Consider the following 17,188-nt stretch of genomic DNA (forward strand, 5'->3'; position numbering starts at 1 on the left):
TTTGAACAAGCATGTTGTAAATGGTGGCTCTATTCCAAGTCACTCACAGCTGCGTAAAGAGCACCTTCCTGCTTTGCATGCGGAGTACCAAGGGAAGTTGATGTCTGAATTGGAAGGGAAACAAATAGCTATTGTAACTGACGAAACAACTGATGTTGAAATGCGGTATGTTTTGAACATTATTTTCATACCTTTGAATGTACATGAAGGTAAACTTCAACCATTTCTTGTGGATACAGTCATGTTGGAAAAAACCAATAGTTGTACTGTGGCTCAAAGCGTTATAAAAGCAGTGTCAAATTATAATATTGACTACAATAATGTTTTAGGGTTTGTTACTGATAATGCAGCTTATATGCTGAAGGCATATAAAGATACACTGAATGGAGTTTTTCCTCACTGCATCCACATTACTTGTATTGCACATATACTGTCATTGGTTGGTGATGTTTGGAGAAAGACATTCAAAGACGTTGATGCATTTGTGAGTGCAATGAAAATGTTATTTTGTAACGCACCAGCCAGGAAAGCAAGGTTCATGAACTACCTGAGAGATAGAGGTCTGGAAGTAAAAGCACCTGTTATTCCAGTTATTGTTCGTTGGAACTCATGGTTTCAGGCAGTAATGTACCACGATAAAATTACACTTGAAGTCTATAGGTCATTTCTGGAGGAAGAACTGCAACATACAAGTGTTCCATCTAATGCTTTGGCACATGTTGTTGATTTTATGCAAAATGATGTCAACCAGAAGAAACTATCAGCTTGTTTAAAGTTCATTGCTGAAATGTGTCAGAAAATTGTTCAACTTCTGACAGAGTTTGAAAGTCAGAGTCCCAAGGCAACAGAAGTGTATGACACCCTAGTAGATTTGAAGGCTTACCTTGAACTTCAGTCAAAAGCAGACCACTCCCATTACTTGAAAGAAGTGCCTGCTGAAAGTTCAGTTTCTGTAAAACAGCTATTCAAAATTGTTTTTGTTAGCTCGTTGGAAAAATTGGCGAAATATCAGTCAGCACAGGGTCAACCTGGTTGGAATTTTTTGAAATATGTGAGAATATTTTCTCCTAATAAAGCTCTTCTGCTGTCACACAATTTTAACAATTATGTCAGTGTATTGTCACTTCTAGCATCTTGTGGTGAAGTAGAGTTTGCTACTTACATTGGAATCTTAAGAGACTCAGATTGTTTAGATGTAGACCCATTCCAGTTTTGGGACAGTATAAAGGGCAGGTGTCCAGTTCTGGCAGGTATAGCAAGGGCTTATTTATGCATGCCTACCAACAGTGTTGATTGTGAAAGAAGTTTTTCTTTTTATAAGGACATTCTTTCAGACAACAGGCGTAATCTGTTACCAGAAAATATTAAGATGCTCAACATGTTGCATTTCAATACCAGCCTTTATAAAGAATAGATAGTTCACAAATGCTCAGTTGTTTGAACTTTTGAACACAAGAATATGATTAATGATGTATTTCAACATTTGTATAGTGCCTTACATTAGGTAGGAATTTCACATGTATAGAAATAATATAATTCCCTTTAGTTAGACTTTTTTAGGTTGTATATACATGTTTCAAACGTTATAAACAATTTTTAATAAATTGCAGAACTTTACATTTTTTATTGCAGAATTTCTTGTTTTCTATCGCAGAATTTGTGTTTCACTATCGCAGAATTTTGGCCTTTGGTGTGCAGAAAACTCCTAACCCTAGCCATTATTTATGCCACAGCCCAACCAACAGTGGACTGCCAATTATCATTAACATGAACATGGAAACCAGGGGTGCACGAGTAGCATATTTTAATGTTGAGTCAAGTTTAGTAGTGCAAGAAATAAGTAGGTACTTTTGGGTCAAGTAGTCAGAACAACTTTTCTAAAGTCCCTACCTACAGTATTTAGATTTACAAAAAAATTGTAAGCAACTAATACCTAATATTAAAAAAATAGCATCAACTCTTACAAATAATATTATTAAGCACAAGGACACTAAAATATGTCTGTCCTGTTGCATTGCAGTTAAAGACTTGAAATTGAGAACGTTCATTTGGAACAATGAAATTAAAACATTTTTTACTCAGACAATATCAATTTATTGCTATTTTAAATATTCAATTTCATTATTGCCCTATTCACTATACAACCAGTACCAGAATATTGTTCTTATGCTTATTGGGTGAAGTGGCAGTGTCATAACATTTAATTTGTCCAATGTGTAACAGGTTATTTACGGTAAATATATTGCATCTTCGGTAGTTATTGTGCTTCTGTATTAAATATAGTGCTTCTACAGTAACTGCAGTTTTTTGATGGTAACTATTGTGCTATAGGCGGTAACTATGATGCTTCATCCATGTTTATTCGTCAATAGTTGTCATTTGTCTTCAATTCCTGTGCACCATTATTATTTTCAGCTATGAGGAAGGTAAAATAAATGTGTACTTCATATATTTATTTATTTTTAATGACTCACAGTAAAAAATAATATTAATGTCAAAAATGATATTTGAAGTGCATTTTAAAAAAAACAGTTGTTACTGCACCGAATTCTACAAAATTATGAGTATGATGCTTGCATAAAAGTTATATATTTTGTTTTTGTAGTATAGGTTAACATAAATAAAATTGTGATGATGAGCTACATGACCGAAAATACGTTAAAAAAAATTAAAATCATAAATACAGTACAATATTGTGTAAAATCAGCCAGCATTGCTAGTTAATTCAATACTTAATTATCTACATTGTTAATAATAATGAAATGGCAGGAGAGTGTAGTGTCACATGCTGAAGTACTTCAATTATAACGAATACCTTTTAATCAGGTCTTTATCAACTAATCAAGCTTCCTACTGAATGCATTGTACGAGTTTCACAATTACTACATATATAATTCTAGATTGCTCCAGGTTTGTATTAGTAAAGATTCACGAGTGTTTTGTTATTTCCAGGCCGTTCAAATATCAATTTTTTTACTTCAAATCGAATACGAATACCAAATTATTCTCTGAATACAAATATCAAATTAAAATAGTAAGAATTAGAATCCCACAAAATTTTTTTTTCACATATAACAAACATAATTGAAAGAAAAAGTAAATGTCTAGTGTAGTGGCTTCTGGGAAATTAGATAAATAATATTTAAGTGAAAGATTGGTTAGGTTAAGTCAGCTAAAATTGCTATAGGTAAAACTTTGTTGAAATATTCCAATTTTGTAAGGAATATAAATAATTATTTTTTACAGTAATCAAAATAGGATCTGTAAAAATTTTTTTTAAATAAAACTGCAAAGCGAATATGTAAGGCAATTGCGATATGTGTGAAGAAACTTCAAGAGGGTGGGTTTACAAATAATTTACAGTGAGCAGTTTTAATCTTTAGTTAAATATGATGTAGGTCTAATTTTTTTAAAAATTTGTTTGTATTTATCACTATGTTAAAATAAATGATTATTTTTATTAACATTTATGGATTTTTTTTGCTTGTTTTAACTAAAATGTAGGAACACAGTAGCTGCTTAGAATGTTTTTCTCTTTTTCTGTCCAGTGTACGTGTGCTTGGTAAATAAGGCAAAGTTAGCACCCCCCTCCCCCTCCCTCTTAGTGTGGCCTTTTTTAATTGGGCCAGTCTGACAAGATAATTGCCTGAGCTGTCGCTAGGCTAGGAGTGAGTGTGGGCCAGTATCTGGTCGTCAGTCACTGTGTATTATCCACCAGAAAAAACGTCGTAGGTTGTTAGGCTGTGAGTATGCGATCAGAAGTTTCCATCCCATATTTATCCTTATCAGTATGCTGTCAGTTCTAATCTATTTTAAACAACATGCCCAACTCTCTTCTCCATAAAATACTTTAGCTGGTAACGTAGGCGTTAGTAATGGTTCCGAATTACTGTTTTAAATTCAGTTTTACTATAATAGTCTTCTCAAAATTTACATGGCCAGAACTAGCAAAAAAACTTCACATCAATAACCCTTAAAACATTACAAAAATCCAATGGAAATTTTGTCCCCGCCCGACAAGAAAATCTTCTGTGATCCCAAAAATTTTCCAGACTTTCAAGATCCCGCACAGCTGTATTCATAAGCAAGTGAATATTTGTTTTTTCGAAGTGTTTAGTATACAAAATCGATTACGAATAATAAACTATTCATTTTGATATTTGTAAATTTGAATGTTCGCACAGGCCTAATCATTTCCCTAGACCTAACAATCAACTGCTAGGATTTTTCTAGCTTTAAAATTAGGCTCAAGTCGAGTCCTAAACTCGACTCAAAATTTTGAGTACTCGTGCACCCCTAATGGAAACAATGAAGTTGTCACGTGGCCAAATAGCATGAGTTTTGCCCAAACCCCCAAAAAATCCTAACTCATGCCACAGCTCCAAACAATGTAAACTGAGAAAAACAATGTTACAAAGATTTATAATAAAAGTACAGTAACACAAGAAAACTTAAAAAAAACTTCTGTATAGATCCATGAAATTTTTTAATTAAACAGTTATAAGCCACAAAAGAAAATATCACATACTTGAAAAAGTCATAACGACTTAATTCAATTTGTATTTCAGTTGTGTTAACACCAATAGAAATGCTGTTAAAAAAAACAAGCAGGTATTTGTTTATGCTTGAGCTGTCACACTTACAAGGAGTAATGCCTGTCTGGAGCTTAGCGGTCAGCCGCCTTACCTTCCACCTTAGTGCGAGCAGGGGAGCAACCTCCCTCCACCCCGATCCAGCGCACACCACCCCTCTGAACTGTGCTGGGAGAATGTCGATCCAAATCCAACGGTAAGTCCCAACACAGACTGGCTATCCACGGCGTTTCTTGCTCTCCCAAGAATCCCTCATCTCCAATCACCTGATCTTGACAAGATGTTATGCCATCATTCATTCCAGCTCACACTGCTTTTGACTTTGCCATAAGTTTACAAGTACTGCAAACTATTTACTTTCCTTACAGAACACTTTAGTTTTAACAGAAACTGGAATAACCAAATGCTGGGATGGCAAAGATTGTAACCTTGTGAGAGATGCGGAGTGGTGAGACGACACGGAGAGGGATCAGTCTTGCTTGAGACACTGGTCGCAGACGCGCACGGGGGCGTCCCAGCCCCGCTGGGGCACCGGCCGGCGCCCCGACGAGCAGTTCTGGCACACGCAACGGCCGCAGTCTCGGCAGTGGTGCAGCGTCACTTTGGGCCCAAACTGGACGTCGCAACAGGAACAGCTGGTCACCATGTGGTCCGGGACCCAGTACGAAGGTCGTGCCGTGTCCTTTATCAGCTCTGCGTACAACAACCCGCCACATCGACATCAACTACTGGAAGACACCACGGTCGCAATTTGTGATGCTGCAGACACAACACTTGGTATCAGTAGACACAATCAATTTTTGCAATTGGAGCAGTAAATATTAATATTATAAATATTAATACCTACATACAATAAAATAAATAAATCACAACATTTTCTCACAAACATATTTAATTTATGTTCCTAGTATGCTAGTAGATTACTAAATTATTTTAATCTATACGCAAATTTGAGAGTGGATGCATGATCAGAACGTAGTGTACCTCTGGGGTATTCCAGGACAGACGCCACACTGCTGATGGTGTTGACGACGACCTCTCCGTACTTCCTCGCCCTCACTTCGGTATCGTCTACCTCCGCAGGTTCAGCAGAGTTCTGCACCGACACTGCAATAGGAACTAGACACTTTTCAGTTGTGAATGTAAATTTTGGTCATCTAAACATTTTTCACTTTGAAAGTTGTGATTAAAAAAAAACACTGCCCAATAAGTATAAATAAAACTAATAGATTTAGTCATTTAATTTAAGGGCGTTCAAACAGATGATACAACATCTATCCATGATAATGCAGAGAGAGTTTCCCCTTCCCAACAACCAGTAATTCCCGCCTGTTCATTTCTCTGCATACATCAAAAGATTTCCATCCTTTAAGGTGGGACATCCGGACACACGTTAGCAAGCTGTCGCAGTGTCTGAGACACGTGGTGCGAGGGGAAGTGGAAAACCCGAACTCTTAGCTACCCCCACTACTAGCCACCGGGGGTGGTGGACGGAGTCGCTGTTTGCCACCCCAAACCGGTTATTCTTTCGGAGCGCGGGAAGGGGGGTTGCGAAGGAGGCCGTGTGGTATTTGGCGTGGGTGGCGTGGACTCGCTCTTCCTCTGTCCCTTGAACAGGCGGAGACGCGGAGTCATCCCTTGTTCATAGGCCAGTGACGTCAATAAGCTGACCGTGGAGCGTTTACTTGCAAACTACTGGTAAACTGTCAGTGAGCATTTATCGTACACAAAATGTGTACCAGTTTTGAAATAAATGTTTAATTAACATCGATAAAATTATTTATTTATTTAATTAATTATCTTAAAACATGCTTTGCAGCTCATATTCGTGCGGACTATTTAATTGCTCCGATATCATCGCTAGGTATTTAATATACATAAAATAAAATTGATAAAATGAAAGTATGAACTGAAGTTAATGTCTAACTTGTAGGAAATAATCGTGTGAATACCTGAAACAATAATTACTTAAGCATTTGTATCAGAAACAAAACCAGTTGTTTTTACGTGCATTCATTTTTATCTGCAGCTGTCTGTGGTAGGCAGAGTAGTAAACTGGCATTTTTGTACTGTATCGTAAGAGTACTTGTCGGCTGCGTCTGTTGTACTATAAGCAGTAGGTTGTAGGCAGGCTTTGATCTGTACTCGCCCTGAAACTGAAAACAGATTTAAAGACTTGATTGACCATTATATACAATTAAATGTAATTAACCAAACTACCTATTTTCATATTTATTTTCCTAATAAACTCACACAGACATCCTATCAATTAGGTTGGAAATGTGCAGGCTATTGTGTGTACCTTGACAGGGATCCATATCTCAAAAGTTAGTTAAGTTCTGGTGCGGTAAGTGTTCGTCATTGAATTTCATGACAAAACATATCAAATTAATTTGTTTCAATATGTAGCAAAACATTTGACGTAAACATGGAATCTGAAGAATCACGAACTGCAAACCATTCGATAAATAAGTTAGTAATAATGTTCACACATATTGTAAACATGATTGCAAATGCAGTGTATCTCAAGCATAGGATCGTAGATATGATGCTTGGCAAGTTCTTCAGAGGTTTAGCGAGCTGTTTGAGATAGGTAAAATACTGTTTCATTCGTAATACGAAACAGTACTTTACATAACAATAACAGTGTAATTATACGCTGTTAATTGTTATGATTAGTGCTCGTTTCATCTAATTATAATATTTAATCATGGGAATTGTTTGCAGTCTAGCAAACCTTTACACCTCTATAAAAAAATTTTCAGACAAACAAATTAAAGTAACAAAAAAACTATCTCAATGTAGCAACTAAATATTTTATTTGGTATTGTACATATTAAAACTCACCTGCCTGCAATTTTGTTGACAGAAACAAAATCATTGTTTACATTAATTCTCACAGCATATCTCAGTTCCTACTCTGTATTTTAAGATTCGTTGGTGTCGTGTTAAAACTGAAAATAATTTAACTTATACTTTTAATGACAATGAACCTAAAAAAATTCGACAGAAACGCTTCATTGTGTTCAGTTTTCAAAGAAAGTAAAGGAACACTGTAATAAATTCAATACAAATACATACACTATGGAAAGTAATACCGTAAGGTACAGAATTAGAAATTCAAGGCTCTCCCCATTAAAAAACACCACAAACTGTATACGTATCTAAATAATACTTTTTTTTATTCCGCAATTATTTACAATCAATAGAGCACTCAATTATTTTACATGCATTATGTTATTATGTTAACTAGTACGAAACCTAAGCCGGTGATATAGTAATAGTTCAATTTCAATTGCAACAAAATAATTGTACATGCAGTGCAAACCATTGTAACGGAAATTCACAGAGAGAGATACATAATTGAATTAATATTTTTTCTAGTAAAAAGCACTTAACGTTTAAATAGTGCTTTAATAATAATTTGACGATATAAAAGAGCATATCATAATAAATATAAAAGTCATGTTGCAAAATTGGTAACCTGCCAAGCTGTCCATTTTAGATTAAAAATAACGGATATGCATTTCTATTGTGGTGTATATTTCGTCTTTTACCGAGTCATAGTGTAAATTCCCCCCCCCCCCCCCTTTGTAGATCGTTTATGCAGCTACACTTTAGTCGTTAAAATTTTGTAATTTTTTGTTGTTTGTATCGACTATACCTATTATAAAATCCAAAAATGCTCACACTTAGTTTCACAATTTTACCATTGTTAGAATTAAAAAATATATTCTCATCCTGTACTTACTTTATACCATCATAAATTATGACATAGCTAACAAACAGTATATCATTGCTCACAAATCCGATTTTGTTGTCATTTAAATTTTAAAATTACATTGTTCTAATTAACCCTACGTTCATTTGTTCAAACTGCTAATTTGACTATACAGCACTTAACTTGATTACCACGACTTTTGGACAAGATTTCCAGTTGGGCTAAGCTACTTATACACAGCGGATTACAAAATAAAACTGAACAGCAGTATTTTTTAAAATATGTTTATTGTTTGTTTCACGGGAATGAACAGAGCAGGTTAGAATAGGGAAGACAGTCTTGTTTAGTGGAAAAAAATATAGCTATAGTTAGTATTTACAATTAAACGTTTCTCTCAGTGATGCTATTTATTTAATAGGTTGCTATTTCTTGCAAAAGTTAGTATGGTAAAATTACATTATACCACGCAGTGTCGTTAACTCATATGTTGATCATTTAAATATTTCGGCAGCTGCACACAACCGATGTGGACAAAATTATGTGAATGTGGAGTAGCCACATTATGCAAGAGCGGGGAAAATGGAAGATAACCGATAATCGTGAATAGGAAAAATTATTCTAGTAGCGAAACTTCCGCGCCAAGAATCTAAACCCGATTGCCTTGGTGGAAGACGAACGCTATCACCGATTGACTTTTAGGTGGTGGCGCTGGCGTAACGAGGGGGGAGGCCCAGAGTAGTCTAAAACTTGCATCAACATTTTGGTTTTGGCTAAGCATAAAAAAGTTAATTAGTTTTACATCACACAAAATCTAACTAAAAATTGCCTTGTAAATACGTTTTATTTGCGCAGTTGTCTTGTTCTTCATTGAGTTCGTTCGTCTCTGACGCTGGAGAGTATTGAGACGAATTAACGTAAGTCGTTCGGATTTCCACGAGTTCGTTTGTTTTCACAGCTGTACATTTGGGTCTACCATGAGCTGTGTTTGCTTCATCTGACAACCTGGAAAATTGGAATAGCGGTTACATTTTTGCCGCTTATAAGTCTTGATACTTGCACGTTTATTTTACGTAACCGTATTATAGCTAACCTTCGTCTCTTGCAAGAATCCAGTAAATTCTTATTTGGCCAACGTTTTTTCAGTTTTGTCGACATTTTCAATTGCCGTGTACCTTTAGTCGACCAACGACTATAAACAACGACTTCCCTTTTAGAGATTCAGACATTTTGTTTTCCTTCTATTCTCATTCATTACCCGCACACTCAGTAGTGAAAAACAAAGCACAGAATAGGATAGCTGACAAAAACTCTGTATGATCAAAATGAATGGGCGCTTTGTGAATCAGGAATCTAGGTAAAGGTGTGACAAGGTGAAGGTATAGTTTCCCTTCGAGCGGTTCCAGGAACGGAAGGAACGCGAACTTAACATACCTGCCAATTTATTACCCCCACAGAGCGCAGGAGGAGAATGAGCTCGCCGGTGGTGGGGGAAGCATCTTTAGAATGCGCTCTCTTCCGATAAAACCTGGAACTAAAAGTTAAATTTTACGTGCCTGTTTGTATCAAAACGGTTACTTAAACACATGCAATCACGTATATGTTTTAAAAAGTTATTTGAATTCCAATGAAGCTATGGTATCGAAAATCGAATTTTCGCTACTTGAAAATTTAACAAGTTTGATATTTTTTTATTATTTCTCTAATTGTGTAACATTAAAAATTCGACAATAGCTTTATTTTCCCCATCGTTGTCTTTGATAGGAAAAAATTCTGTTTTAATAGGATAATCCAGCTTTGAGCTATAAGTCACGAAAGTCGTAAGATTTCTACATATAAAATCCGTACGGATGTCCCACCTTAATATTCAGTCCTAATGCATCCTAAAATATCTCAAAGTTGATTTTTTAAAATTTATAAGCATGTATTTACGCATGTACCTATTTAGTTTTATAATGAAAATTTTAACTTCACAAATGTACACATGCCTTCATCATCTTTACAATCTTCAACATATTTAAACATTTAAAATAAAATAAAGGCAGAAGTACATACAAATTATATGACTCACGAAAGTTTATACTACCTATCAATATATATATATATATATATATATATATATATATATATATATATATATATATATATATATATAGAGAGAGAGAGAGAGAGAGAGAGAGAGAGAGAGAGATATGTGATTTTAAAGTGTAATTTTATGTTCCTGGTGTTTATGTTAATGTACCATTAGCATTCATACGTGTCTTCAATGAGTAATTTGTGTCAAGTGATAAAAATGAAATATGACTATCATACCTATTTATGATTTCTTATTTTCTGTTAAATTTGAGTATTTATTCCCATTGGATTCTGGAAAAATCAGTAGATATGAAGACCTTTGAAGTCAAGAAAAATTGTGAAGATAAGCAAATTTAAAATGAGAAAGTATTGATAACTTTAACAAAGTTTTTTTCTGTTTAAAATTAATTTTACCCTTCAATTTCTTTAGATTAAATCTGAAGGATAGCATCTTTACAAGTAAAAAAAAAAAAAAAAATCAAAATTATTATTTTTTTAAACTTCTTAACATGTTTTTATTTTATTTCTAAATGATCAATGGCATACACCAAGTAGTTTAACAGTAATTTACTTTTTTAAAAACTGGTTAGGTTAGCTATATTAAAGATTGTAAATGTGAGCAGTTGGGTTAGATTAGTTATAGTAAGAAATAGTAAAATTTTTCAAAGTTATATATATTAAAAACACTATAAATGTTAATAAAGTGAGATTAAAATAGCTAACTAAGAGATAGCCCAATTAAGTTTTATTAATTACTAATAAATATACTGAATAAAATGTCTGATCACCAATCCCTTGCACTTACAAATGTTTATTCGCAAGTCACCCAATGTCTGTCAAGTTCCGCAGTTCGCACTCCTCACTGGAGCTAGACTCGACAGTGGTTCGCCCCTTGCCTCGCGCCTGACCTCACACACAGTCTCGCGCCTCTCAGTCACATTCTCACAGTCCCATCGCTCCTCGTCATGTCTCTCTCGAAGGGCGCTCTCACCCTCTTTGCCTAGGTCGCACTTCCCTTCACTCGCGGAACTCCCGCTGAGGCCGGCGTCATCGCTTATATAGCAGTGGCGTCCTTGAAGGGACGAGAGCGACTGTGACGTGTTTTTATCATCCCGGGCCGACCCGATGCTTATTGACGCCTCTCCGAGCCCGGAATTCCCAGGCCGCTAACGGTGAAAATAGCCACAGGCAACACGGTACGCAGGGAGCGGAGGAGGGTGGGTAGCGAGGACCCTTGTAATCCGGCCAGGCACACATGGCGTGCCCTACGTCAATGGATGGCACGTGACGTGAGTGGTCACGTGGGGCCGTCAGCCAGCTCTGAACCTGGCGCACGTCGCGGTCCTGTCTGCGTTCGTAACACTATTTAACATAACTATCCCAAACTAACAACCTGTTTTTAGAAATTGACGCTAAATGTTATGTACCTAACCTAACCAATAATTAAAACAGTAAACTACTTGAGTATCACAAAGCTTTCTTAGAGAGGACTCAAAAACATTTCAGTGAAATTAAAATAAAATTATGATTTTAAATGGTTCTACTTCATAGCTCTCCTAAGTTTTTTTATTATGAAAGCAATTGATTTTTAAAAACAGCCAAATGTTGCATAATCTAACAACCTTATTTATGTTTATATTTTTCCCCAAAATTTTTTTTTACAGAATTTGTAAATTATATGGTTGTCCCAAACTCATGCTCATAAACTATAATCTTACTGAGACAAAAAATGTAAACAAACAGAAAATTAAATACGTATCAGTTTTCCTTTTCTTCTGATATTTTCTGGTTAGAAATGAACATCCCAACTTCAAAAATGAAAATGGCAATATTGGGCATTTTCAAATGTCATGTCAAGGATTTATTTTTTTAAATAATAATAAAAAATTAAAACAGCATTAAACTAAGTATAAAATGTGTAATAACTTTTGTTAAAAATACAAATCCATCTGCTCTTTTTACTCAATAGTCAAAGAAACAAAGATACATGTTTGCGTAAAACAGCAAAACTGTTGATTACTGCAGTAGTAGAAAAAATAAAAAAATAAAATTATTTTCTTAGTTTGTCTGCTGTGTTACAAATGACATACAGCAGGCCATTCAAAAATTGCATCTATTCCAGTGTTTTGAAATGTCTATTTTTATTTCTACATTTTCCGAATGTAATTATATAAAACTAGCGATTTGCCCCAGTTTTACATGTATGCGATCTACTAATCTGGTGTAATTTAGATTAAGTTAATTAGTAATTAAAAATAGAAAATGATATGGTGTAAAGATTAAATTTGAACTAAATTAAATGATTAAGGAAACCAAAATATTTAATTTGATAAGGATTACTACTATGTCCGACAAAATAGCTTTGAAAATACATTATTATTTAACCAATTTTGAAAGATAAAAATGGTTACATTGAGTCATCCTCAGAAAATAGACATATGCTAACATGGACTTTTATGTAGGTCTTTCTGAGATCTACAATTCTGTAGTCATGTATAAGTTGGCGTAAGACATGTAAGTGCCCTATGAGCATCTTTTAATTACTTGATTACAAACATTGAGATTTCTCTATCTTTAAATTTAATATGAATGAATGAATGTATTATAAAAAAAACTTTCTGGAAGATATAATCTAAATGGTTGTGAAAACTGCAACAAATTCCCTTGTGTAGTTTAGTAGTAGTACCATATTTAACCGCAAATGGTTCGTACTTTTATGCCGATTTTTAGTTTAACAAAGAACTGAGGGTTAACACCAGTGCTGTATTTTTAGGCACCAATATGCTTAGACATAGAATACATAGACTTCACTAGTATCCCAGAAAATCTAGTAAGGACAAATGTATGGTGTGATTCTTATTCTAGGGCGACCCTTATGGTGAATAATATTTTTTTCCAAAATTAAAGGTAGCACCCATAAGCAGGGGCGACTCTTCTGCAGATAAATGTGATAAGTGAACAAAGAGAGAGATGCGGATAGAGACTTTTATTTTATACAATTATACTATTTAAAGATTAACCATACTTAAAGAAATTGAGCAAATTTAAATATGAGATGACGCTGTGAAGTTTTTGCAACACGTTACTTGTTGCACATGTCAAAATGTATCGAGTTATATATAAAAAAAAAAAAAAGGTAGTCGAGTCGAGCTTTAGCTACTCGCTCGACTCGGTTTGAGTTTTTGAGTATCCTTATACTTTGTTGGAAAAGCGGGCATGAACTTACAGTGGTTGTAACACGTGTCGCAGACTCTGACTGGGGAGTGCCAGCCTCTGTCGGGAACCACGGCCGTCTTGGAGGAGCAGTCTTCGCAGAAGCCCTCGCCACACAGGCGACAATGATGCTTGGTTGCAGTCAGCGGGAACAGCTCCTTGCAGTTGTGACAATGCTGCCACGCAACACAAACAAACAAAAACAGTAAAAACACTAGCTTATCCTTGGCCACATAGTGAAACAAAACTTCAGTTAGTCACAAGTCAAATTTAAGATAATTTTCTTTGACTACAGAAGAATTCAAAAACTTTGAAGATACCATCAGAAACAGAATATGACACGGTTGATTGTGATGATAACACCAGGCATACATTTTTACCAGAAAAAGAACCAGTCAAGCCTTTAAGAATACTATATTAGAACTCTCAATGCACTGACACATTTAAGCTATAAATAAAGCAGGAAAGAAACTGCAAGGTTCTTTGTACCAAATTTTAAAACTGCCTAGCACTGAAACTATACACTTAAACTTTTGTTTACGTTTTGATTGCAGCTGCTACAATACCTGATTTGGTTTACAGGTATAAAAACCATATTTAATAAACCATATTTAATAAACCATTTTGTGTTTTGAACACAATTTAAGGCATATTTAATGACCATGCCAAGTGACAGTTTGGTTAGATAACTATTTGTTTATAATTTTGAGATTTTTAAATTTTGTTTTCTTTGATTTCATGGACAGCGTCCTGTGATTGGCTGAAGTTTTGGTGGCACCAGGGATGATGGGAAATGGAACATTTTGGTCCAGCTTGTGATAAACAGCTTCCCGTCACGATCACCTGACAGAAACATTGAAAACACTGTAAATTTTGTGTGTGCAGGTGTGTCAGCGAAGAACACTGCATTTGACATTGTGCATGGAAAAGTTTCGCACGATCCGCACATACAGGTATGAACAGATTGCGTGTGTCAGTATATATGATCCAGTTTCCCTGCAACCAGGTAGGCCATGTTGAAAAGGTCGTTACAATACTTTTTACAGACGCCCTGCAGTTTTCAGGCCATTTTCACAGTCGTGTTTGTGCGAAAACTTATTTGGTTATGTGGTCTAAGACTTGAACCTGTTTAATTACAAACATTTCCATTGTTTTCCACGGCCTAATTGCAAATAACACAAGCATACATAGTCAAATCGAGACATTGAAGATCAAAAGTCCTAAGTGACTGAATTTTAGTGCTTTATTGCTCTGAGTTGGTAAAATTATAATTTTAAATACCCTGAGGAATAACAATTTAATAAACTGTGACATTATTGCTGGAAAAATATTTACTTTTTATAGGTTGTGTCCAACATATCTAGATATTATTTTTTCCTTCAACATTCTATTTATTTTTGGAATAGGGTTCTCTTGTATTTAATAATTATTTTTGCTATTCCCATTCCCATTCATGGTTGTCATTGTATGTCAAACCCTGCCCTATAAAGTTATTACAGAAATTGAGTAATTTATTTTCAATGTATGTATTTGTTTACAGTAATAACAAGCATTTTGCTATCCAAGCAAACTTCTTTTGGCAACCAGAGTTGATGATGGACTCTGGATTGGTTGTTAGTGTGTCGTTCCAGGTCAACCTAGTGGCCAAACTACACACCAGTGTCATTAGTGGTACCAAATACTTCGGCATAAGGAAAATTTAAAAACTATCAGGCTTGCAAATCATAATCACCTTAATTTGATTGTTAGGTTTCCAATACTTGGGAGCAATCTGATCGGCGACCCACGATGAAAGAACACGAGTGGGTGGAACACTAACACTCGATACAGCCTCAGATATGTATGTAACTCCATCCAACACTCTCTGAGCAGCGTTCTGTGAACTGGACAGAGGGACGTTCCTCTGCAAGTAAGCAATACAAGCATAACATTATTGGGTGTACAATTTTTATACATTCAGTGAACCTTTCATTAGTAAAATATCTCTGAAGTGTTGGTTTAAATAATTGTTTCATTAACAATCAGAATTAAAGAACTAAAAATTTAACGATTCATTTTAACTTTCCAATCTCAAGAAATTATAACTACCACAAAACTTACAAGAAATAAAAAACTTGACGGCTTCCAATGTAAGAGAATTCCAAGTACACAAACTCAAGTACCAAACAACCCTGAATATAAGCTGACCTTTAAATACAATATAAATGTACATTAACTATAAAAAAATTTACAGTGTTGAGAAACATTAAAATTACTTCAGTTATCACTCCTGAACCTTTATGCAGACCAAAAGTAATGATAAATTATATTTTCAATTTAAGTAAATTTCTAATGAAAGCTGTTACATAATGGTGTGACACCACAACCGTGTGCGTGAGCCCCTGACGTCAGCTGGAAACCAGCAGACCCAACACACATCCCTCTCGACCTGGCCAGAGGTGTCGACCTCTGCCACACCCTCGTTGGAAAGAAGGGGGGGCGAAACAGTGCGCAGGTTTTCCCCCTCCGCGTGCTCCCTTACTACGTCAACTTAGTTGTAGCCAGCGCTCTTTTTCCAAGCACTACCCATTTCATTTATGTCTCCCGCGAGCCTTTGCTATTGTTGGTGCATAATCGTGAGTGCTATGTGTAGGTAAAATGCCAAATTGTGCTGTGTACAGATGACTGAATCACTACAATAATTGGATCGCCATTTTAAATTGTCACCCCTACAAAAAAAAAGAGAGAAAGGAAAAATGTGATTATGGAGTGCACAATAATAAACAAAACTTTTGAAACAAGTTGACAAAGTGGTAGTAACAATACTAGCGGCTGGTTGCAAATCAAAATTACCTTTACAAAATGACATTCTTACAATTATTCTCTTAAAAAATTGTTTTCAAATTTGCAAGAAAAGTATGTCAGTTATTTATTGACGTGTACAATTAACCAAGATTTTTTGAAAAAAAAAAAATATTTTATTTTATTAGAGGCATAAGTCTATACGTATGATCATTCTACACCACTGGATTTTATGTGCCACCTGAGATCACATGCGTTAGCAAAACATCTGTGATTTTTGCAAAGAATTAAAAACACAGGAATTGACGAGGAAACGGATACTGAGAGCTGCCCAACTGCACAGCTCTTACAGCACTGTTGAGGACGAAGAAATGTAAGTTCCTGATTTTGATGGGTCTTCTCTTGATTTTACAACACATTCATCTTTAAACAGAGGGAAAAATGAATCCATGGATACACAAACAAACAAAAGCTTGGATTTGTTGTGCATCATTTTAGAGCTAAATATTGTAATCTAGGACCTATATGTTCATACACAGATGACTAACGAGACAGGAGAAACATGGGGTGAATTTATTTCACATGTACAGTTAATGCTTCCAAGTCAAAGTTTTATAAATGCAGCAAAACTCTCAAACATTTTTGTGAAATTTCATGGAATTGTTTTTTAGTAGGAATCTTCAAGAAATGTATAAAGTTTTAAAGAGATGCGTAGAATTTCCTTCTTAAGTCATTGAATATTTTGTATAAACTTGTACATACATATGTGTTAAAAAAATAAACAAAGACTTGAGCAAAGCAATTACTT

General features: G+C 35.1%; 1 protein-coding gene across 7 annotated transcripts in view; it reads right to left on the reverse strand.

Annotated features, from left to right (window-relative positions):
* Nucleotides 1–1,536: 1,536 nt before the first annotated feature.
* LOC134534747 (zinc finger FYVE domain-containing protein 1-like) overlaps nucleotides 1,537–17,188 on the reverse strand; it is a 47,673-nt gene continuing 32,021 nt past the window's right edge. For 2 of the 7 annotated variants that reach the window (XM_063373266.1, XM_063373265.1), the window contains exons 9-12: nucleotides 15,332–15,502; nucleotides 13,613–13,775; nucleotides 5,577–5,699; nucleotides 1,537–5,285 (exon numbers count right to left, since the gene is read on the reverse strand). In XM_063373266.1, coding sequence (XP_063229336.1) covers nucleotides 5,062–5,285; nucleotides 5,577–5,699; nucleotides 13,613–13,775; nucleotides 15,332–15,502 — 681 coding nt within the window. In that variant the 3' untranslated portion in view covers nucleotides 1,537–5,061. The other 5 variants (XM_063373262.1, XM_063373261.1, XM_063373264.1 and 2 more) reach the window with 4 other exon arrangements.

The sequence above is a fragment of the Bacillus rossius genome, chromosome 8 (genome assembly GCF_032445375.1).
Source record: "Bacillus rossius redtenbacheri isolate Brsri chromosome 8, Brsri_v3, whole genome shotgun sequence".
Taxonomy (NCBI): domain Eukaryota; kingdom Metazoa; phylum Arthropoda; class Insecta; order Phasmatodea; family Bacillidae; genus Bacillus; species Bacillus rossius.